Source organism: Syngnathus floridae, chromosome 16, assembly GCF_059516105.1.
Source record: "Syngnathus floridae isolate MCC-2025c chromosome 16, RoL_Sflo_1.0, whole genome shotgun sequence".
NCBI lineage: Eukaryota > Metazoa > Chordata > Actinopteri > Syngnathiformes > Syngnathidae > Syngnathus > Syngnathus floridae.
Window position 1 is genome coordinate 7,546,976 of NC_142428.1, and position 23,674 is coordinate 7,570,649.

At 42.4% G+C, this 23,674-nt stretch overlaps 3 protein-coding genes across 4 annotated transcripts; 2 read left to right on the plus strand and 1 right to left on the minus strand.

Moving 5' to 3' along the window:
- The first annotated feature begins 2 nt into the window (after positions 1-2).
- bub1bb (BUB1 mitotic checkpoint serine/threonine kinase Bb) lies at positions 3-3,175 on the plus strand. Of its 2 annotated transcripts, none has more exons than XM_088401059.1 (9): positions 3-141; positions 561-715; positions 806-865; positions 939-1,083; positions 1,152-1,348; positions 1,488-1,648; positions 1,736-1,935; positions 2,014-2,111; positions 2,540-3,175. In XM_088401059.1, the coding sequence occupies exons 2-9, from the start codon at positions 573-575 to the stop codon at positions 2,790-2,792; spliced, it is 1,257 nt and encodes a 418-aa protein (XP_088257185.1). In that variant the 5' UTR covers positions 3-141; positions 561-572; the 3' UTR covers positions 2,793-3,175. The 2 variants fall into 2 exon arrangements, with proteins under 2 accessions (XP_088257185.1, XP_088257186.1); XM_088401060.1 differs by having other exon boundaries at positions 33-172.
- A 2,099-nt stretch (positions 3,176-5,274) lies between these two features.
- pak6 (p21 (RAC1) activated kinase 6) lies at positions 5,275-19,130 on the plus strand. Its single transcript, XM_088400997.1, has 9 exons — positions 5,275-5,706; positions 12,127-12,375; positions 13,804-14,448; positions 14,893-15,423; positions 15,957-16,090; positions 16,699-16,825; positions 16,901-17,026; positions 17,113-17,247; positions 17,857-19,130. The coding sequence occupies exons 2-9, from the start codon at positions 12,172-12,174 to the stop codon at positions 18,022-18,024; spliced, it is 2,070 nt and encodes a 689-aa protein (XP_088257123.1). The 5' UTR covers positions 5,275-5,706; positions 12,127-12,171; the 3' UTR covers positions 18,025-19,130.
- Positions 19,131-19,198: 68 nt separating this feature from the next.
- ankrd63 (ankyrin repeat domain 63) lies at positions 19,199-21,307 on the minus strand. Its single transcript, XM_088400998.1, has one exon. It carries the CDS (start codon positions 21,164-21,166, stop codon positions 19,622-19,624), a length of 1,545 nt encoding a protein of 514 aa, XP_088257124.1. The 5' UTR covers positions 21,167-21,307; the 3' UTR covers positions 19,199-19,621.
- Positions 21,308-23,674: the final 2,367 nt, after the last annotated feature.

Genomic DNA, 23,674 nt, shown 5'->3' on the forward strand with positions numbered 1-23,674 from the left:
CCTGCGTCATATCCGGTTTATGGCTCCTCCAATGAGCCGTCGCCCAATCAAACAGCGCTCCTGGTTCAAAATACAGCAGTAACGAAGCTCTCTGTTGCGCTGCTATCAACAACAGACATTTTGACGCACATCAGGCAATTTGTGAGTGGTAACCGAACTATTACAAATTGTGGTGGGTGGTGGATTAAATGCAACCATTGTTGAATGCAAACTTTAATGTCGATTGATTTTCTTTCATCTTGCTAACGTGCTAGCCTACACGTTATGAGTTCGAGAGCAAATGCCACATTTGTTCTTCAGTTTTAAATTGATTCTTCTGCAAAGTATCACCGTAATTTACTGCATAATGCTGAATCATCACGTTTATGTGTTGTTGATCATTAGTCGAGTTCTGGATCTTTCATTTGGTGCACTCAGTTACGTAACATTTGACTGTTGAGCTTTTTGCATCAAATATGGAAGATGCTGGAAGACAGCCACCATGCATTTGTTGTGATGAACATAAAATTGATTCTTTAAAAAAATGCATTTCTTGTTTATTTTCATCTTCCTCTGTCCAGCTGATTTTCATAATGGCAGAAGGAGAGGATGTGGATTGGGAGCTCTGCAAAGAGAACATTAAGCCTCTGAGACGTGGGAGAAACATGTCAGCGTTGCTCCAGGCACTCAGTCAAAGCAAAGATGGCCCCAGCCCTGCCATCCTCCAACAGAGACAGTATGAATGCTTTGATTAAAACATGGCATTGCATTTTGTAATAATAGTGAAATTATGACAATATTTGTACACTGCATTATTTTTTCATAGGGCTTTCGAGGCGGAATTGCGGCTGTACAATGGAGACGATCCACTCGATGTTTGGGATCGGTAAGTTTGTAAGTTGAGTATATTTGTGATGTGAGCACTTTTAATTATGCTCTTGTGGTTCTGTGATGGACAGGTACATCAGATGGTCAGAGCAAATGTTTCCTCAGGGAGGAAAAGGGAGCAACCTGAGCACGCTGTTAGAGCAAGCCGTGACAAGATACACAGACGAAAAGAAATATCACAACGATCCTCGCTACGTTGACCTCTGGATCAAATATGTGAGTCGTGATTATATATTTTCTTTTCCCAGGATGTTGGAACCTAATATTGGAGGTATGTTTGTTAGGCAGGACACTGCTTGGAGCGCTTGGACATTTACAGGTACATGAAAGCCCAGGGAATAGGGACCACCCGGGCGTCCTTCTATATCGCCTGGGCTGAGGAGCATGAGAACCGTGGCGACTTCCTTAAAGCTGACTTGGTCTTCCAAGAAGGACTTAAAATGTTTGCCCAGCCTCTTGACAGGCTACAGCAGTTTCACAAGTAGGTGTCCACCACTGAACCATTTTTTTGGGTAGAATTATTGTGCAGTGAGTTGAGCAGGCATATCTCAAGTCTGCGAGGTGTGTTCCTTTTCCCCATAATTTTTTTTCCACCTCCTTCAAATGCTCTGCATTATCAGGATGCTGCAGGCTCGAGTGGCCCGACAAGCGATGAAAAAAGTCGATGATAGTGACAGTGACAACGAGTCCAAAGAACCCGAGAGAGTTTCTCTTGCTGAGCTCAAAACGCGAGGGAAGAAGGCCGTCGTGCCTATTGTCAGAACCGGAGCTGCGATTAAAAGTAAGCACAAAAATAAAGAACCTTCACTCAAATGCACTGCTTCGACTTTTAGGGCAAGAAATTGTTTGATATGTATGTTCTCTGTAGGTGTCTCAAGGGGCCTGAGTTTGCGTGCCGATCCCATCGAAGAAAGCAGCAGTCACAGCAGCAACAGTAAATTGGTTATCTTTGATGAGACTAAAGCAAGCGCTGCGCCTTCAGAACCAAAATTCGAGCCTTGGCTGGCTCCTCCTCCTGCAAGGCCAAAGGAAAATGAAAAAGCAGTGGAGAAATGGTGCAATGTGAAGGTAGGTTTAAATGATAGTTCATTTTGATTTGTTTCATATATTTCTGCTTACATTTCACTCCATTTTTCTACATCCAAGGTGCGGCAGAAGTCTAAATTTGGACACACCTTGATGCCTGCACCTCCTCCAAGACCCACTTTCCAACCATTTGTTGATGAGTCAGAGACCCCAAAAATGTGAGTCATCAATACTGAACACGCATTTGAAATGGATTGAAAATATACAATAGCTTGGTCAATTTGGTTCCCTGCCAGAGATGAATAAAACAATTTTGCTCAATAAATTATATTAGTGTGCGATGTAGTGCCATCTAGTGTTAAAATTGCAGATTGCAATCTCACCGACTTTGCTTGCCAAGCTTGTCGATGGATCCGATCCACATTGTGCTGGCCTACTTTGGAATGGCATGTTTGGCATTTGTCTTGATGCCCTAATACACAATTGTAAATTTTATATATGCACACATTTATTACAAAAACATGTACCAGTATGTTGAGCAAGATTGCTTTTCCAAGCAAATAGACAATGTACAATATAATTTGTTGTGTATGTGATTCATGTAAGGTTCTTCATTTTTCTCTGTGGTGTGCGTCTTCTCGCTCAGGACGCCGTGCAAGATCATACCGACAGTGAACAACATTTTGTCAGCACGCAAGAGCTGCAGAGACAACGAGACTCCTCTGAAAAAGCTGCTGGAGCAGAAAGAAGGGGAATCGAGCAAAGAGCTGGAAAAGAGCATGTACTGTAAAGAGCTACTCTTCAGCGGCACCACCGAATTCAGCTTAGAGGAACTGCATGCCGAGCTGTATTTAAAAAAGAAGAACTCGCATGTGGCCAGCTGCCCCGACGAACAATAAAAATCCACTTTACAATGTTTTTAAATTGATAGTTTTAAAGCATTGGTTGTGTCAGCTAGAGAGTATGTCAACATTTGAAAGTGTTTTTTTTTTTTTTAACAAAATGATGTTTATTTTTCATTAATTTCCCAAAAAAAACTCAATACAACAGTACAGATTTTTTTTTTTTTTTTTTTGCCGGTTATCCGGGGCTGTTTGGTTTTTGCATTGTATGTTGTTAGGCAATGGTAATGAAAAAGTGTCTTGGGTCTGCTCCGATAACTTCTTAGTCAAATAGCAGAATGTTCCGGCATAGTTTCTGTTCTTTATGTTGTCTCACAACATTTCCAATTCATGAAAAGTTGGGTGCTCAACCACCCTCAATAAAACTCTTCATCTGCAAATGTTTTATGTCTCATTAATTCACCATTAAATTAATTAAAATTAATGTTATAATTCGGTTGAACATATTAAAAAATTCATTTAGGGCTGCAACTAACAATTTTAAAAAGCAATTAGTCTGCTGATTATTTTGTCAAGAGATGAATCGGATTTCAAAAACATTTTAATTTCCATCTGTTTTTTTTAAAATAACATTTCAAATTGATAATCCAGAAAATGCACAAATTAAGATTTAGCTACTTCGGCTTTAACATGTCAGAAAACAAGAAAAAAAAATGTCTTCTTATGTATAGAGGACTACATAAATTAGATATTTACTTTTCAGAAGCTGTATTAATATATATGCCACACGCTGTGGTGAATGAGGCAGGCCGCTCTCCCGTGGAATGCTGGAGAAAAGTGACTTTAATCGCATAGAGGAAATACGACTCTGCCAGCCAAGATCCTCTCAAATGGTGAGTTGCCAAACTGTCTAGGTACTTTAAATTTTGAGAGCAGCTGAAATTCACTGATAAATGATGGGAAACATGATGCACTGCCACGGTCCTAACACAGCATAACCACATTATAATCTACAGCTCGCTTTTTGACAGGATTTATTAAAAGCTCATCCCATGAAAGAAAGAAAGCAAGCAGGCAGGCAACAACTCTGATAGCAGAAAATCCATAGTGACTTCTTCTACTGCAGGGTGGCAAAATGGTGGAAGTAGGCCACATTTGTGCAGACAGAGCATGCAGCTTTTTTTTTCTCCTGGCTTCCTACTTTGAAAAACAAGCACATTCATGTTGTATAGGCCACACACTTTTAACCCAGCCCCCCACTCTTCACTTTCACATTTAGAAGTCATACGTACATATTTCATAAAAGCACAGAAAGAAGCTATACTCAGTCAGTTCGCCTCAGAGATTCTCACAATATGTTATTAGTGTCATTTTTTTGGGTTGGGTGTTGCTTCCTGCCAGGAAAATGAGTCAAAATGAGTCATAATAGAAAATAGCATTTTCCTTGGTGGAGGTACCTCACAATTTAAAATATATTCGTTTATTCATATCTATTATCAATCTTACCATAGTGCCACGCTGCCCCATCGGTTAAATTTAATCTAATCCTGATTATGTAATATTTCTTCAATTGTTTATCTTGAGCTTTGGCTCAGTATTAACATTTATATTTTTATGATGACAAACAACATCCGACCTCCACAACATAGCAGCAAAAGGTAAATTTAATGTGTCAACTCTTGATATTTACATTTCTTAATATACTCCTTCTTACCCATATTGTAAATATCTATTTCATCTGTGTATGTTGAACTTTCTGACCCATTCTGTAATCCTGACAGCTTCAGGAAAAGAGTGAATTGGAATGTCAAATATAATCATTATTATGCATACTGCTCCTCCTCTTTGGCTTGGATTTATTTGATGTGTCAAGAGGAACATCGTAATTTCAGCCTCTTCGGGATAGCCTGTGCAAGCATATCCAATCGTCATCTTTTACATGTATGCCCCAAATCCTGCTTGCCTTGTCTGCGTGTGACTTGACCCTAATACGTTTTCCTGCTTTGTGCCTCGTCTTAGCGTCTGCATAAATTATTCAGAAAATAATTGTGGTGGAAAGAGAAGTGAATGTTTCGCTTAAGTAATGATGACGGGTCTTTGGAAGACCTCTTTAGAATCCCATAAAAAAGGTTGCAAGGGTGAGGATTGTACCTTCTGCAGAAATATTACACACCACCCACCCCTCCTTTTTTTTTTTTATACCTCTCCTGCCATCTGCCATCCTTGACCCTGTCATTCCATGGATAATGCATTTGACTGAACAGCAGCACAGTAGGTGAAGGCATCACCCTCATGTTCTCATGTCACCCAGATGACGTGTAAAGGAGACATCATGGGTGGGGGAGAGGGATGAAAGGTATCCCGACCAGGTGTACAGGAGGTCTTCTCTCCTTACAGTCACCGGATACCAGACAAAATGCGTTCCATGCGCGTAGACACACGCCATCAATTCTTTTACAAAGACAGCCCAATGACGGGGTGGGAGGAGGCAGAGAAGGGAGGTGATAAAAAGGGAGAGGGAGGGAGGGCGTGAGAGAGAGAGAGAGCGTGAGTTGGAGAAGTAGAGGGGGGTGGGGATGGAAGGACCTGGATGGGGCCGAGGTATTCTCTCCCAGTGGATGCTACCTGTCCTCTACATGGCTTTTGTCCTCCGTTTTTCAGTCTCTCCTTGTACCCGGGAGCCGGATCCAGCGCACAGACCTGCAGCAGCACTCAACCGGGGATGAATCAGCCCCGACAAAGAGCCTTTGAGATGGCAGTGTGCGCTTGTGCCTGGAGGGAGAAACGCATCAGGCTTTCCCAGGCAAGCGGCAGCCTGCAGTGCTGGCTGGCTTGAGAGCCAGTCCTCTCATGTCCTCGTGTGGGTGCATGTGTGTGCGCGCATGAGTGGTGTCACGAGCAGTGTATGTGCTCACTCTTGCTTTCAACCCTTCCTGGAGGAGAGTGGCTCTCCTCGTCACTGGACAGCAAGGTAAGAAGGTTTTTTTTGTTCCTTGCTAACAAAGATTTATTCCTCCCGTTCTCTCTCTTGATAATGGGATGAATTAGAAAAAGAAGCTTAATGGCATTGATGAATGTTGATGTGTGCCGTTGGTGGGAGGAGGAGGCTGTGAGAATGCAGAGCAGCCAGGACGTGTTGATGGGAAAAAGAGCGAGATGATTCTCATCTATGATGGGCTGCATCTTCACTCCTCCTGGAAGATATCACTCCCTCGTTCTATCGTCTCTATTGTCAAAAATGGTTCCACATTCTCCAGAGTTATTAAGGTCGTGCCTTCTAATATGGATCACTATGGAGTAATATTGTGTGTATGGTCCTATTATGTAGTAGTGATGGTGAGCAAAGGCTAGTTTTGGATCAGTCCATGATGACACTATTTTAGGTGAAGGTATTCATTGAAGCAGCTACAAGAACTAAAAATGGAAGGAAATTTGGAGTTAATTGTCGATGGACTTCTCTGTAGATGGATTTTTCACCAAGTCAATGAAAGGACCTTACTCAAAATCAGTGTTCACTTCTTCAAAATTTGGATGGGGTTTAGGTCAAGTAAGTGCTCAGAAGTACCCGAGGCTTCACAGATGCAGGATGACACAACATACGTGTTGGTGTTATTGTGTGCCACGCTTGCTCTCACCAACGCTGGCGTTATTGTCATATCATTGGTCAGCCCTCGGAGGGAAACGTGTGCATTAGCAGCTTAACGTAACCGGCAGCCATGAGACATCAAGCACTCAAGGATTAAAACAGCCCATCCAAATTAGGCCAGCGCCACGAGTCTCCTGACTGGGTTGAAAGGTGCCCGTGTTGGGTTATGGTGAAGTTGCTGCTCACTGATACTGTAAAAGAGCTTGAACCTGTGTTGTATCTCATGGGCCCAGGCTGAGAAATATAAATCAAAGCTTTCATAAGCATATGCAGCCTGCTGCATCAATAAATTAGACTCGAGAGAGAGCCGCTCGGCACTGCTACCATTTGGCTGCGTCAAATTGCTCAATATGCATCTGAAAGCAAAGTGGATCTTTTATGAGATGTGATCTGCACTGTGCAAACTGGATAAACACTTTTTTTTTTGATTGTGCATGCACAGTCACACTTATTGGTGGACTTTTTTGAGCCATGTCAAACTCAATGACCCATTGAGGCCACCATACTGCTTCACTCAAAGGTGTTTGTCCATATTGCATCTTACAACCACCTCAAGACTCGGACAATGCTGCCATTACATCATCACTGTTTATCAGAACAAATAGAGCAGATTCGACACACACTAATATCCACGTTTCTCCCTGCAGGGCAGAACAAACTTGTCTATTTTGTCAACAAACAAAATCGGGGGCGATATGTCCACTGACAGAATGATGCATGAAACCCCTTGATGCAATTGTCCTCAGATTCCCTTCTCAATAAAGGCTTGTTTACTCGCGAGTAGAAAGTGCTCAAGATGACGGAAAAAAGAGGTTACGTCTCGCGCACATTGTGGGCTACATCGTGTCATTGAATGAGACAGAAAAGCACGACGTGGGTGATTTGTAAAGCTGCAGACTGCTCCATTCTTTAAACATGTTGAATTCTTCTCCTCCGTTAGCTCCCTCCATCCCTCCTCTGTGCTTGCTCATCCTTCTCCTCCTTCAGCTGTCACTACATCTGAGTGTTCAGATTCTTCTTTTTTTCTTTCCTTCCCTTTTTTGATATTGCTACTCTTGTTGTTTTTACTCCTCTCAACACTTACACAAGAGGTGCATTTCAAAGTCAGGACAAGCTTTTATATTTAAATCCCAATTCTTCTCATCCTCTATTTTGGTGTATGCTTACAAATTTATGAGAACAGTTTGGGGATTCTACTTTTTTTTGTTCTAGCGTGACTGCATCACAAAGTAAAAGTTGGTGACGTAGTGGTTATTGTAGATGGATTTGCTGTAGAAGAACTTGAATGGATTGACCTTGAACCCATCAAACACATTTGGAATTTGAACAAGCCTCTTTTTGTCCCCATAGATACGCGCCAAAATCTCATAGACACACTGATTGGTAGATGTTGTACTTCCTGGCATTGTATGTATTTCTGCAGAAGTGTAGAGCAGTCAATGTACAGTAGATTCAAAATATTTTTGATTGGTAAATAGGTATGAACGTACTTGTGAGTACATTTAAATGAGTACGTTCGAACGTACTTGCAAGTACATACTTGTATGCTAAATTCTACAAATATAGCATTTTTCCCATCATGCCATGGGGACTTGTGCATGGTCAAGTGAAAAAAGCGTTTCGCCTGCGTTATACAATACGTTAAAAAGTATATTTGTAATTTTTATGATTTCATCATTATGTCTTCAATGCATTTCAATGCTTCGCATTAATGTTCTGCAAATATGTTATTGACGGTCAAAATATGTTTACTCCCCACTGGCATTAAAGTAATATACGCATATGTCACGTCTTACGGTTTCCATCTTTGAACTTTTAGTCCAACGCCAATGCGCCATGAGTTCTGAGTCATGATGCACTGCTATGACTAATGTGACATTTGGAAAAGATGAAGAAACACTCAAATAGATGTCAGCATGAATGAGCTCAGGGAGTTTCATCTGGGGACTGAAATGTAAATAGTCAAGATGGCTAAAATTGACTTTATCTGTCTTGACTATTTATGAGAACCGTTTGCATTCTTTCTGAGCAGCAACTCTGTACTTTGGATATTGAAGGTAGTCCATAAATGTCTCATCACATGCCCTTGAGTGTGCTCAATATCATGTCCTTGTCTTAGAATTGAGTTGTTTTGCAGGTACTGATTAATCATGGAATGGACATGGAGTGAAATACAAACTTAAATCTGCACATGAACTACTTTTTACTCCCAAATTTTATGCGAGTCCAAAGTTTTGAGTGACCTGCTTTAGTAAAACCCTGCAGGGCCTGCACTTGCACAATGCAGTGACTTCTCCGAGGCAGCAGCTGCGTGCCAGTCCCAAAGATTCTTCAGATTTGAAGCACTTTGTTGTGCATGACGTATGAAATATGCATGCGTTATTCCGTGTCATTGAACGCGGCATATTACATCACTCGGTGTCTTCTATTGACAATCCCTCCATGTCTCCAGAGGTGACTTCAAAGATAGAACAGCAGGCGTCAACTTCAGTAATAAATATTGGACTGTCTGGTCACGTCCAGTATTTGCGTGGCTCTTAGAAGCGTGATTTGGTTTTTTGTCAGTGCCTTTAGGCTTTTACAAAGCACAAGGTGGTGATGACCAACCAATGCCTCTTTTCATAAACATCCACCCTCTGCATGTCCCTCACGAGGGAGAGTCTCATTATATTCAAAGGGCAAAACGGTCATCATAATGACGTTGATAGAGGAGCAATCTTGAAGCTCTTGCCACTGCATTGCATAGTCCCAAAAACAAACAAACAAAAAAACAAATAAGGCCGTAATGCTTTCCAAACCCCCCGACGACATTTTGTAATTCATTATAGTTGGATTATCTTTGGGTCGCACGTGCATCGACAGGCACGGAAAAGAGGATTACCTCATCTCCGCCAGTTCCCACCCTCACCTCACTAGTTGACAAGAATCACGCACAAAATAAACACTGCTGCTTCAGAGAGTCTGAAATTAGATCAGTGAAGCACCACACTAATCCCGCTCCACCATCACCTGCACATATATGCAAGCACATCTACAAAAAAAATAAACGAGAAATAGAAATCAGGGCAAATAATACAGCGGGGGGAAAATCGTTCACCACAGCTCTGAGCGCTACCATCGTGCAAATCCAATAGCTCTCTTATCTACCCCCCCATTCGTCCAGCTCATGCTTGGGGTGATTTGAACATGACAGAACGAAAAACAGGCCCTCTCCAAGCGTATGGATTGCTTGCCTGCGTTTTTCTCTTTGACTGCCTAATGTAGGGAACATCCAGTTGATGAATGGACCTTAATTTCCACTTTATTTGCGCAGTTATGTGGCAAACATTTTGCATGCTTCATTCATTCTCAATTTCTTGTCTTCCAGTCGGACTTCACATACCCCCCCCCCCCCCCCCCACCCTTAACCACACATGTTATTCTTCTGCGGCTGCACCGATGGAAATACCCAATGAAGCACAATTCCAGCATGACCTCATCCTCCCAGGCAGTAGCTGTCTGAGTTTTTGCCTCAGCATTTTGATAGATTCAAGATAAGCCACTGAGGCATAAGGTCAAGTCCCAATAGTATTTAGGGTGACTATGTGGCTGGGTAACATAATTTTGCACAGCTTGTGGATATCTATTACATAAAATAAGCAGTGTGTTGTGGTTAAGACTCCATAAGCTTGGCACGGTCAATCGCGTCAATGTTAGGCTAGTCATATGAGATTGAAGCTTTTAAATCCATAAATGGCAACAATTTTGAAAATAATTTTCCTAGATGGGCATAAATCAAGAAAATAGTATGTGTTTCTACTTTCTTGGAATATGATAGTGATTTGTTTATAATCCCTATAGAGGGGAAAGTGTGGTCCAGAATGAATAATGTATATAAGGTCGTGTTGTATACTTTTTAAGTGAAGCGCTAAAGTACTCGACAATGCAGTTGTCCTATTTGTGTTGCTATCATCCGGCTATTGCTGCTGACATAGTGGGATTGTAACAGTTTGCATTTCACCCATGAGTAAATATTGATCGATCTGCTTGTAAAAGGATACATGGGCATTATCTGTAAATATTGGCTCAGGCAGTGTCAACATCTGCATGTTGAACTGCAGATTAGGGGGACGATGCATGCACGACTGTAAGGGAGATCACGTCTTGTGTTTTGCTGCATCTTTCTTTGCATTCTAACATTTAAAAAAAACATCAAGAAGCGCCGCATAATGACAGAAAAGAATGTTAACCGACCTATAAATGTGCATAGGAGCTGATTTAATTTAATTCTTTTTTTTATTAATTTTATTTTTTTTATTTTTTTCAGTATGACACAGGAATTTTTTTTTCTCTCTCCATAATTTCCTGTTCCACTTTGACATTTTTTCTTCAAAGCTAATGTGAGGTTAAGCAGTGACCTTAAAGGTTTTGTTTGAATTCTTTATCAGTGGAGCACCTGAGCCTGAATCCACCTCTTCATCACAATTACCAAAACTACTACACAAAATTGCAATATAACAGCACATAACGGTGTAGTGGACTTCTAAATAACAAACTTCATGTATTTTGTGTTCAGTTCAAGTAATTACCAGTATGTTTATCCTCAACATACCTGGCACTTCATTGCAATGAAATGAACAGAATAAACTGAACTGAACAAATATTATTAGAATTTAGGCTGGAAATGTAGGTCAGTGCTTCTGATAGTGTTTAGGTGAGTCAGACACGCTCACCACTGCCATTTCCCATCGAGGTGGGACGATAATGTACCTTTCAGGCAGATTTGAAGCCCTCACTACATTGTGTACATATCGGAAGAGCAAACAACCGTATAGTTGCACTTACGCCTCACTTAGCATATTAGCCTCATGATTGAATTATCCTTGGAGGGTGACACTTTCCTTCACGCTGAGCATCCCCCTCCCTTCCCATCCTTCTATAATCCGCCCTTTTTTTCCCATAAGCAGAACTGAGCTGATATGACCAGCGCGTCATGTCGAGATGGGCAGGGCAGGCCGAGCAGCGTTGAACAGGCGCCGTTGATGCCGATTAAAGGCATGCTGGTCCGAGGACAGAGGTGGAGAGAGGCGAGGCGGCCAACGTGATTGCCTGCCGAGCAGTGGATGACAACAAAACTCATTTCCTCAACCCCCACTCCTGCTAAAGTGGGAGATTGTATCTTGAGCTTGGGCGCCATGTTAACCTTTGACAGGGCGCTCTCCATTCCTGCGAGATGAAATAGTTAATCCTGATACGATACAGAAATAATTACGAGATGAAATAAAAGGGACTACGCATTAAACCCAAGGTTACGTGCTCACCAAACACACGGTCGTGCATGGACACATGCGCCATTAATCAGGGCAGAATATTAAAGAGTTACAACGGGTTTATGAAGGATATCCTGCCATAGAATGTGTGTGTGTGTGTGTGTCTTGTGCGTTGTTTGCTTTCAATGCTAATGCACTGAAAGCCCGTGGGCGCATGCCAGCCCAGCGACACGCTCATCAGCAAAAGGGCACAGAGAATGAATAAGCCTTAATTGACCACACATCCTCCAGTACACATCTGCTTACAAATGTATCCATTCTCCTTGGAGCCACTCTCGGAACAAAACAGCTCCCAAAATTGCTGCAAAGTTGGAAAATCCTTTGAGCTAAAATTTAAATTCTCGTCACATCTGATCAAATGACATTTCTTTTGTCCTAGCAGATCTTACTGTATATATAGTGATTCATTCTTAGAAAAAAAAACGTGTCTCTACAGGGATTTTGTTGACATCGACACGCTGCCTCCCTTGTGGACGTGAGAATGTTTCGCAAGAAGAAAAAGAAGAGGCCCGAGATATCTGCCCCCAAGAACTTTGAACACCGTGTCCACACCTCATTTGATGCCAAGCGTGGCTGCTTTATCGGTCTTCCCACACAATGGCACAGCCTGATCGAGAACCTGCGCAGACCCAGGCCCATGGTGGACCCTTCCAGGATTACAGAAGTGGAGCTAAGGCCCAAGAAGGTACACAGCACACTCCACCCTGTTCTTGAATTTATGACTCATTCAAGCACCGGCTTTGGTTCAGTTGCAAATGCAAATATTTAGTCGATACCTGTGCGTCACGCTGCTGCTTTTAGTATCAATATTGCGCAAGTGTCGCTCTGTCCTACTAAGACTTAGAGCTGTCTCAGAAAACGCTGAGAAAACACAAGTCCTGCTTCCCTCCTGATGTTTTTGCTCCCTTGTCTGTTGGGCTAATGACCCCGCTGTGTACTGTTACTGTAAAACGTTGAACCTTTAAAGGGGCAGTAAATTTCATTGCTCCATATAAGCAATTGATAACAGCCGATGTGTTACCTAACAGGTCATATAAAAGGAAAGCAAAGGAGAGGCCAATATGGAAACGACTTCTTTCCATTCCAGAGCATTTAAGGGATGACAAACACAAAGCACCTTATTCTTAATTGGCACTTTACATAATGTGAACTACCATCTCCCATTAAGGCTCATTAATGACTTGTAAAATACAGTGGGGCATCTAGAGTGATAAAACGTTTGTAACGGCATTCTGGGACCTTTGATTTGTTTCTATTTTGAACAAATTTTGCCATAATGGAAATTAAAAGAAGTTATTTTTAAACTGTACAAGCAATAATTGTCAATTAAAGCCCCAAAAAGTTGTATAGCGTTTGTGGACTATGAATAAAGTTATGCATTAATTATTTAGCAATTTTCAGCAGTAGAGTTCAGTTAATATTTTGCCAGCAATTAATTTGATAAATTCATTATTTTGCATGTACAATTAATATCTTTAATAACAATTTGCCACTTGCCTGAAAATGACATCAAGTGTGCTCAGAGCTCATGTAACAACCAATCACGGCTCAGCTTACAAATGTCACATGACCAAACCCAGAAAAGAGGTCTATTGTTGATTCATAATTATTGCCTCTGTGCTGTCTTTTCTTCCTTGTATTCTATTTCGCCTCTTTTGTAAAAAGTTATTACCAACAAGGTGATTATCTCACCTTTGAGGTTGTCATCCTATCTCCCTGCCACGTGACATGCACACGGTCCAAGACACAAAAGAGGCTTTGCCTGGCATGAACCGACTCAGACGAATAAGACACCACACGCTCCGTGTTAGTGTTGCAATGGCAAAACATTTTACGCTTGTGTCATTTCTGTCAAGGCAGGCTCGGGTTCTTTGCCTCAACATGCCTTCTGTTCAGTGAATACCATACTGTGAATTTTAACGTGCCTCATTTGCACACTCACTATCTTTTTAAGTGTTTTATAAGAAGCCACCAGGGGATTTAATTTGAGTCTTGACAATGATGTCCTTTACACAATCTGGAGTCTAAATTTAACTTTAACAGTGATTATATAACCCTCATTATTCTATTCACTTGTCGACCATACTGTACTTCAATGTCTCTTCTTTTTCAGACCATTGTGCGTGGGAGCATGATTGGTCATGGAGACTACATCACAGCCATGATCAACGATATGAGCCGTCTGTCTGTGACCAGCTCCAATTCTTTGCGGAAGAGTAGCCCCTCAGCGAGGAAAAGGGCCCAGTCCTTGGGAAGACTGGGAGAGGTGAACGAGGGGGACGCTTATCAATACGAAGGCCTGATTCAAGATGATGAAGATGAAGAGGACGCGGGCCATTGGAGGGACAAAGCGAGAAACATCCACAGTGAATCCAACACTCCCTACTTAGGAATGAAGAAGAGTGTCACTTTGCAGCCAAATGGGATTTTACCAAAAGCCACATCCACTTATGAGGTTGGTGGTGGCCCACTGGAGGGATCCTCTCAAGCAGGCCAAGACCAGAACATTGTAATGGCGAGTCATGGCTCTTACGTGGGCAGCCCTCAGGAAAGAGTCATATGGAAGAGAGACTTTCAGCTGCCCAGGGGAATGCCACCCAATCAAATACCAGTTGCATGTTTTTATAGCCCGGCTATGAGCCTGCAGCAGCACCACCAAGATCAGGGCGTCGTCCCCACGGAGCTCCGGCCCAGTGTACCGATGTACATGCAGCCCCAGAACAGCCCGGGGAGGCCTTTCTCCTCCTATGACCTGAAAGTAAGCCTGACATTGCATCACTGTATTTGCACCATACTGCACAGGATTCACAAAGCTCTCAACATTCTAAAGTAGAACCTACAATGGCCAAAATGTGCGTCAGAGTCGAGAGCTTATGTTTAGCCCGCGCCTGTATCGGTACTCCAGCTTCCTCCCACATTCCGAAACATCCATGATAGGTTTAATGAAGACTTGATAGGTGTTAATGTGACTGGGAATTAGGGCAGTTACTATTGAATATTTTCAGGATCGATTATTCTATCAATTATCGATTAATCGAATAATCAGATACAATTTTATTTGCATTAGTATATTAAAAACATTTCCCCAATTACTGTTCATCAACCAATTATTGTTGTTTGATTGTTTATTATTTAGTGATGCAGAGGGACCTGATTCCCATTCAGCCCTTGACACCCACTCACTTTGTCTTCTCATCTGCAGACAGATTCAGCGGTGAGGTGCCACTCTGGCTTCCTGCCCACCGGCACCAGCAGTCCTCTAGTGAGCAGCATCAGACCTCAGCGGACCGTGCGATCCTCAGCGAGCTATACTTTAGGACTGTCCCCCAATATGGGACTACGGCCCAATGGACCAGACCCTTTTCTTAGGCACTCTGGCTGCCCTAATCCTCCTTACCCCCGACAGGACAGCCCATCCCAACCTCGACCCTCCCCTACAGGCTCTCTCGCCACCAGTCCCCCCGGTACATGCTCACCCGCCTTCCGACTCCCTCACCCTTCACCTCGACCGCCGCCAGACCCACCGAAGGTGACCCATGAACAATTTAAAGCCGCCCTGCAGATGGTGGTGGATAAAGGGGATCCGAGGTCTTACCTGGAAAACTTTGTGAAGATTGGAGAGGGTTCAACTGGAGTGGTTTGCATTGCCGCAGAGAAGCACAGTGGTCGGCAGGTGGCGGTGAAGATGATGGACCTGCGAAGGCAGCAGAGGAGGGAATTGCTCTTCAACGAGGTACCATACTATCACATTGATTAGCGCAGCCTTAGCATGATATTTTGCACCACATTAAACACATGACATTGAGCTCCATCGGCCTTTTATTATTCTAATATATTTTGCGGGCCTTTGCTTACGAGCCATGTAATAGTCTAAAGTTTCCGCCCTTTACAGTGCCCTTGCCCAAAAGCTTTATTGGAACTTGGAAATATGCAAAACAGAGGATGCCTGGAAGGCAAAATATATGCTATCAATCACCTTTTGGTAGGTGAATTAAATATGCATGCTTTCTTACAGCCACTCACCAAAAAGAAAGGCAGGTATCTAAAAATAAAATAATAAAAACAACAATGTATCCTGAAATGGAATCATGCTGCTGGTATAGCTCTTGCTGCCCTATTTCACTCACATCAAAAATTTCCTAGTTTAATAAAATTCACCAGGGACTAACTTCTGCGGAGAAATATCTTTTATATGATAAGCTTTTAATCCAGACAGACACTGAAAATGTCGCTAGCATAACCATTGTTATCCATTGTGTTCCATAGGTGGTGATCATGAGGGACTATCAGCACAGAAATGTTGTGGAGATGTATAAATCTGCACTTGTGGAGGAAGAACTGTGGGTGATCATGGAGTATCTGCAAGGTGGAGCACTTACCAACATTGTGTCTGAAACCAGGTAGGATTTCATTCTCAGCAAAACCCTTTCACGGCCTTCCAGAATATTTTAAATACACAGTTCTACCACAAAGAGGCAGTGTAGTCTCAATTTGATTTTGTGCATTGCTTCAGGCTGCACAAAGACACACAAAGGTTGTTTTTCAAGACTCCTTGTACAGCCCAAGCTTGCATGGAAACAAGTCATAAACCGGATGTGGACATCCTGAAAGTGACACGTTATAGCGATTACTAGACAAGATGACAACTTCATTCTATTTAATTTGTTTTACGATGTTATTGTGTAACACTATACTCAATGTGTGGCTCCATTTTTTTATTTGTAATGTTGCACGCAAGAGTAATACAGCAGTTTGTCTTCTCATCAATTTAATATCAGTCACTAGAGAATTTGAATGAACATGTGCTGTCACTTTCTTTAAGTGCAGCAGTTGAATGAACCCATTGCTCACTGTCATCTTCTTGAATTCGTGGTGCTTCATAATTTGAGCTGTCAATTTGGTGCTACTTAAAGATGTTGTGTGCCTGCCAAATGATGAAATGCTAAACTCTGCATCTCTCTCTCTCTCTCGCTCCTTGATATACTTTTGTCTGCTATGGTCATTGTAGGCTGAGTGAAGAGCAGATTGCCACAGTGTGTGAAGCAGTTTTGCAAGCCCTGGCCTACCTCCACTCGCAGGGAGTGATTCACAGAGACATCAAGAGTGACTCAATACTACTCACATTAGATGGAAGAGTATGTCATCACATTGTTGTCTCATATGCCATTTTTAGTTTGTAAGTATTCTTATTGTCCCCCTCTCCCTTTCAGGTTAAACTCTCCGACTTTGGCTTCTGTGCTCAGATCAGCAAGGACATCCCCAAGAGGAAGTCTCTAGTGGGGACTCCTTATTGGATGGCTCCAGAAGTAATTTCCAAATCGCCATATGGCACTGAGGTGAGGAGGGATGCAACTCATGCCAAAAGACAGAATGTTGCATGGCCAATATTTACAATCTGTGCTCTGTGTGTGTGTTGCACCAGGTGGATGTGTGGTCCATGGGTGTCATGGTGGTGGAGATGGTGGATGGAGAGCCACCGTATTTCAGTGAAACCCCCGTGGCAGCTATGAAGAGACTGAGAGATGAGCCTGCTCCGACTGTGCGAAATGTCAGCCAGGTATGCAAAATTCCATGTATATGAAGATATACAGTATTATTTTATATTACCGTATTTTCCGGACTATAAGGCGCACCTAAAAACATACAATTTTCTCAAAAGACGACAGTGCGCCTTATAGTCCGGTGCGCCTTATATATGGATCAAATTCCTAAATTTAAACTGGCCCAAAGCATTGTGTCATGAAATCAATCATAAGTGGCCCGCTGAAGACTATGAATCATGAATCAAAAAGAAAATGGATCATTATTTTGTGATTATAAAGTAATTTGTTGCATCTGAAGTTGAAATAAAAAATATAAAATGGAGAATGAAATTTGGAATAAAAATCTGACACGATGCATTAATGGTGCGCATTATAGTCCGGTGCGCCTTATTGTCCGGAAAATACAGTACTACTATTAGTATTATTGTGAAGAACATTTTTGAGTTGACTTCTCGGTTAATAATTCATTCATGTGAAGATAGTGAGCATGTAAATTAATTCACAATAATCAGGAAACATAAATATCACTGTTTGTTTCTTTGTAACTCTGGAAATGTTTACATTTTCATATTTGAGAACATTCCAAGAAAAGGAGCTCTAAACAATCTACTCCTCCTCCTCAGGTGTCCCCAGTTCTTAAGGACTTTCTGGACCGTATGCTGACTCGGGACCCCCTCGAGCGGGCCAGTGCCACTGACCTGCTGGAGCACCCTTTCCTGCTGCAGAGCGGTTCACCTCAGTGCCTGGTCCCCCTAGTGGAACAGTACCGCAAGCGCATGTCCCGCTGCTGACCCCGAGGCGTTCTCGGTTTCCCAACCCCCACTTAAAAGTCCAACCGTGATGATCAAGCGTAGTTTCTTCGATTCCTCACGCACCAACGGGATACATCGACGCAGCCCAATGTCGTCACGTGAGCGACAAGGTCAAAGTTGGGTCGTAAGACACCGCATGGTCTTTTGGGGCATGTGAGAAGCACTTTAGGAGTGAATTCAAGGCAGCATGCAATCACTCAACTCAGTCAAAAACACTGATTGATTTCTTGTGATAGTCTGTGGGCTTCGACACATGCAAGATGGTGCTCATATCAGAACAATATGTCATACACTACTGCAAAAGATAAACTCTATTTTTATAGCGGGCCATCACTTGAGATAAAGTAGGAGCGGTTGTTCAACTGGTTTACCTCTGCACAGTCAAACTGTCGTGATTCGAATCTCAGCTGACAGTGACAAGAGACTCTTTGCATGGCCAAATGGAGGCGCACCTGGCCTGAAGTGAATGCTTGAATATGAACCAAACGAGAACGTGAAAGAGCATCCTCCGTTATTAGCATAACAAGTGGTTAGATGAAAGCCATGCTGCTATTGTGGGCTCACTGGAAAATCTCTTCTTTTCCACACGTGTTCTTAATTTCCAACAGGTGTTTTGTGGGTTGTTTGTATGATATGAAGTTAGGTTTCCATTGCTACTTATGGACCTCAATATAAGCAGATAATAGTCATAAAATTCCGGTAGGTCCTTACGACTGCAAAATATATTCTTTACAGAAATGCGAGCGTGTAGCTATCGGTGTGTGCATGTGTGTTTGCGAGCACATGGATGTACGGGTGAGGGCATCTCAGTGAACAAATAAGCCCATTTGTACCGTTACAGACTTTTTTTTAGGGAAACAGTTGAAATCTAACTTGTGTTTTGATCCTCAAGATGTTTGATTTTTCTAGTAGAAGCACACACACGCTTGGCATGTGATGCTGCGAGACGCCCACCTGCTGAGACACACTTTGCACATACACTCGTCTTTGACTCCTGTATTTCTATGTGTGCCGATCATTGATGAAAAAGAGAATGACACTTGATTTTCGTTTTTGTACAAACCAAATAAATGACGCATATGGAAGATCCGTGATTCATCGCTCACTCACGCACACAGTAAGACGAGGTGGTTGAAAGGGCTGGTGTTTATTCAGCGTGAATCATACAGCACAGTCACTGAATACAATTTGGCAAAAAAGAAAAAATCTGAGAGTTCTTATAAATGCAGAAGCAATATCAAATACTTTTATTTTTACACTATAAACAATCATCATCTTCAGTGAAAATTCATCGAAGTGCACTGCTCTAAATGTACCTAGAAGAATTTTTATGATAACTTCCCAATTAAAGTAAGCATAATAATACAAGCAAAAATATAATTCCCTGATAATGACAATCAAAGCGCACATTTTTTTAAATCTAATAAAGTAGCCAGCGATTGTACCTATAATAGAAATCAAATCTTGCAGTCTAGAGCAGGTTTCAATCAGGAACACTGGAAAGCTCCAAAAAACCAAAACGTGTTCTTATTATCAGCAAGCAAGCGGCGTAAAAGTGTCACTCCTTCCTGTCCTCCTAATCGAGCGCCGACTGAGACGAGGAGCTTTCAAACTCGCATTTGACTCCGCTGATGCTATCCACGCTGGGCTGACTGTTGACCTGCTGGTGCGTGTGAGAGAGAGGGAAGGTCTCGGAGCGTGACATCCGTCCTCTGCTGTTGGACGAGCCCGAAGAACAGTCTGTGACCATCCTCATGAACTCGGGTGCGGTGAATCGACGGAACAGTCTCGTTCCGAGGCCCATGAACCCCGGGCCGCGACCGGGCATCTTCCCCGCCTCCGTCCCCGCCCGGCTGAACATTATTTTGTTGTGTTTGCCACTGTGTGAGAAACTTGCCTTCTTCTGCAGCTCATCTGTCTTTGACTTCTCCTCGAGGGCTTTCGCCATCTGACACTTGATGCTCAAAGGAGCTTTTGGAACAGTTTTTTCTGCATCGCTTGCCAGCAACCGGGAGTTTCCCTGAGATTCCATCTTGTCCAGGAGACATCGGTCATCCTGCAGGGAGGCTCTTTTAAATTTGTTAGCTGACAGGCTCAAGTCGTGCATGTCTCCCTGGTAGGACTGTTTCCTGATGCTCAGAAGGTCCAGGTTGAAGGACTTTGCTTTCCCGCAGGGAGGAAATCGTTGCGGTGCTTTCTCTTGGGCACTAGTTTCTTCTTTGACTTCTTTTGGGTTAGCTTCAGCTGGCGAGTTGAGCGTTCTCGTCCGCCTTAGATCGGGAATGTGGGAGTTTTGGAGTTGTTTGGCCGTGAAGGAAAGACTCTGATCTCCATCGGTTTGGCTTTTCTGAGATGGCAGGGAACACTTGTGGCGATGGTTCTGTTCATGACTCTGGTTCTTGGGACATGTAAAGCGGTTCCACAATCCGCTGTTGTCCCCGATCTTCGTCTGCTTCTGTAGTAGCCCTGGTAATTGCTCATCTTTGCTGTTGACCTGTTTGGAGAACTTTTCCAAGACATGCCTGGGGAGTCTGTTGGGTAGCTCACCATCGGCAACATCAAGCGGATCATCTGCGACTACACTCCGTCTGCACTGAAAGTTTAAAATCTGCACACAGTGATTGTGTCCAAAGAAGTCAGCCACTTCGATGGCTGTATGTCCAGCGTTATTCATTCTGTCCATTTTCAGCCCAAGTCTTTTGAAAGCCCGGACTAGAAACTCAAGCACCGGGCTGTGCCCAGAAAAGGCAGCATACATTATAGCACTGTTACCCCACACGTCAGAGATATCTGGATCGGCATTGAACTGAACGAGAATCTTGACCACATCTAAGTGACCCAACTCACAGGCATGACTCAGAGCCGTTCGACCTTCTTCATCCTGGCAGTTGACATCAGCCCCTTTTTCCAGTAGGAGTCGGGCGAACTTGGCTCTGGTCCCGGCTTCTTGTAGACATACGGCGTAAATTAGCGGAGTGCGGCTGTTTTCGGTCTTGGAGTTGATGATCCGTCCGTCCAGGGCATCCAAAATGAAACGCGCAAGGTGAACTTTGCCACCGTGCATGGCATCAAGGAAGGTCTTGGTGCCGGAGCCTTGGCGTAAATCTTTGGGTCGCATCATTCTGCAATACCTAAGTCCTCACGGGCGAGCGGAAAGATCGCCAACTGGGAGTGCGTACAAGTTCTCCGAATCTCCCCTTGGACAGGGAGAGTGCTAAGACTCGGAGAAGGGCTGTCGGTTTTTATACCTCCCTCTCCACACATGCTCTCCCAACGTTGCCAAGGAAACAAATGTCTGAGGACCATTATGCAGTGGCAGCATCCATTCAGCCACAACACTCTCTGCCTGGAGAAAAATAGGTGCCGTTTGAAAAGAAGAATAACTCAAGGACAAAAAACGGATTGTGATTTTAATACGAGGTTAAAAAAATTATTTCCATTTTTCTATAATGGAAAAGAACTTGATAACACATTCACAGAATCTTTTAGGTATTTTTCGACAAACAAGATGGGAAAAGTCAATAAGTCAAAATTTAAGAGCTCTTCCAAATGGAAAGCAAAAGTAATGTTTTTTTTCCACCGTACTTGCTTTTTGAGTGTGGTTATCCATCAGTGCTTTTAGAAATGTACAAATCAAAGCCAATGAAATAAAGTCCCGATGGAATTGTTATTTATTACTGTCAGATTATATTAACAGTTAACAAAAGGGAAGTTTTAAATAAAATGCAAACCAACTTTAACTTTTATAGATGTATCATTAAAGTTATTATTAAAAGGGGAATTTTAATAATAACTTTAATAATGATACATCTATAAAAGTTAAATAAATAAATACATAAATAAATAAATTGTAAAGGCAAATTTGTTAGTCCCTCTAGTCTAATTTAGCACCTAATGGAAAAGTACTTAATTTTTCTACCCGTAACTATATGTCACAAGCATAAAAAGATGAATAAAAACATATAATTCATAATGAATGAATAACTTTCTAACAAATTAATTAAAATCGGATTATTTTCCCATGGAACCTTAGACGATCCCTCGCGGCATACTCGGGTGCCATGGCACCCTGGTGGGGAATCTCTGTCATAGAAATCATTCCATCCACTAACACAAAAAAATGGAACAGCACAAATGAATGAAATGTGGTTGGTTAGGTGCCGTGAGATTTACTAATTGGACAGACGTATGCATTAAATCGGAGACACCATGGTAAATACCTGATCTTTCATTCATTGCTCAGTCAAACCAGGCAGGAGGTACTCTGAATGCTTGATTTGAAATTAGAGTCTCTGTCAAGTTCAGGTGCTATCTGCATCCCGTAATCAGTCACCGGGGACACCACACACTCAGGGCTACAAAATCAACATGCGTCAATGTTCACCGAGGAATGAAAACTTGATAATGGAAATCTAAAAAAAAATAAAAATGAATATCAGTGGACAAGTGTCTCTTGGCAACTCAAAGCTCGGCTTCTGTCACTTGGGATTAAACAAGATTAGTTTTGTATTACCTGAGGGGTCGGGTTCATTGGAACTAAGATTTCCTAACATTGACTGGACTTGCCCCTTGTCCTTCATGGACCGATTAATCTTTTGTCTAACTGAGAAAACTCAAGAGTAATAGATAGTGAAGACTATCAAATTTACAGGCTGGTGAAAAATACTCTGATTCACAGCAGGTTGCACTTTTCATCCCCAGATCTCAATTGCCAGTTGAAGTACAATCAATCTGATTCATCTCCACTTTCAAACCTGGAAATTGTCTCTTTCCTGGAATTCATCACTCTCAAAATGTGGCATTGTTGTTCCTTCTCAATTGCCGAGCGACGACAGTTCTTGTCCTTTGAGCAGCTGTGTTTTCTACGAAAAGTATTAAATGATGGAATTGGAAATGTTTGTGATAGAGCCAAACACACAAATACATGGTTACAAAAAATAAATATGTTGATTGTGCCTATTAGTATTTTGAGAAAGCCACCAACCACATAAAATTCATCTTAGCTCTATCAAGGTTCATCCAGACTCCCTGGAGGAATTTGAAATTTCATTAGTTAGTGAAAGAGTCCCACCGATATAATTTAACTGACCGACAGACAAAGAGACTAAAAGACATCAACAATCTGCCAGGGCGCAACACGCAGACAAGACTTAAATACAAGAAATGGAACGAGAAGTAGGTGAGGATGATTCCACTGATCATGGGCACACAGGAGGGGAGGGGCGAGCACACAGACAGAAACGATGACAAAATGTACACACAATGGACTGACCAGGGACGAGTCGTGACCACTGTGATGAATAAATTAGTACAATTTTACAAAACTGATACTAGAATTTATACTTTAAAAATAATGCTTGGTTACACCAGCAGAGAAGGGACATGGGACAATTTAATTGAGGATGCAGCTGAAGATCCTGATGTCACACACAGAAAGAGATCCAGTAAATGAGGCGGAGCCCTCAGTGGGCCTACTGCCTCCGTTCTCATCAATTAGCTTCTGTGACAACCTGATGCTAAACAGTAGGCTGCTGTTTTTGAGAAGAGAGGGGCGGTGGTGGGGTTAATATCAGTACTCAGAAGAAGAAAATTGTCCACAAGACAGAATTAGCTGCTTGCCTAATGTGTG

Bases quoted from the DNA above. Each gene is read 5' to 3' on its own strand.
- pak6 (XM_088400997.1), top strand. From the start codon at position 12,172: ATGTTTCGCAAGAAGAAAAAGAAGAGGCCCGAGATATCTGCCCCCAAG. The intron at 12,376-13,803 runs GTACACAGCACA...CTTCTTTTTCAG, and splicing joins TGGAGCTAAGGCCCAAGAAG to ACCATTGTGCGTGGGAGCAT. The intron at 16,826-16,900 runs GTATGTCATCAC...TCTCCCTTTCAG, and splicing joins TACTCACATTAGATGGAAGA to GTTAAACTCTCCGACTTTGG.
- bub1bb (XM_088401059.1), top strand. From the start codon at position 573: ATGGCAGAAGGAGAGGATGTGGATTGGGAGCTCTGCAAAGAGAACATT. The intron at 866-938 runs GTAAGTTTGTAA...TGTGATGGACAG, and splicing joins CCACTCGATGTTTGGGATCG to GTACATCAGATGGTCAGAGC. The intron at 1,349-1,487 runs GTAGGTGTCCAC...CTGCATTATCAG, and splicing joins AGGCTACAGCAGTTTCACAA to GATGCTGCAGGCTCGAGTGG.
- ankrd63 (XM_088400998.1), bottom strand. From the start codon at position 21,166: ATGATGCGACCCAAAGATTTACGCCAAGGCTCCGGCACCAAGACCTTC.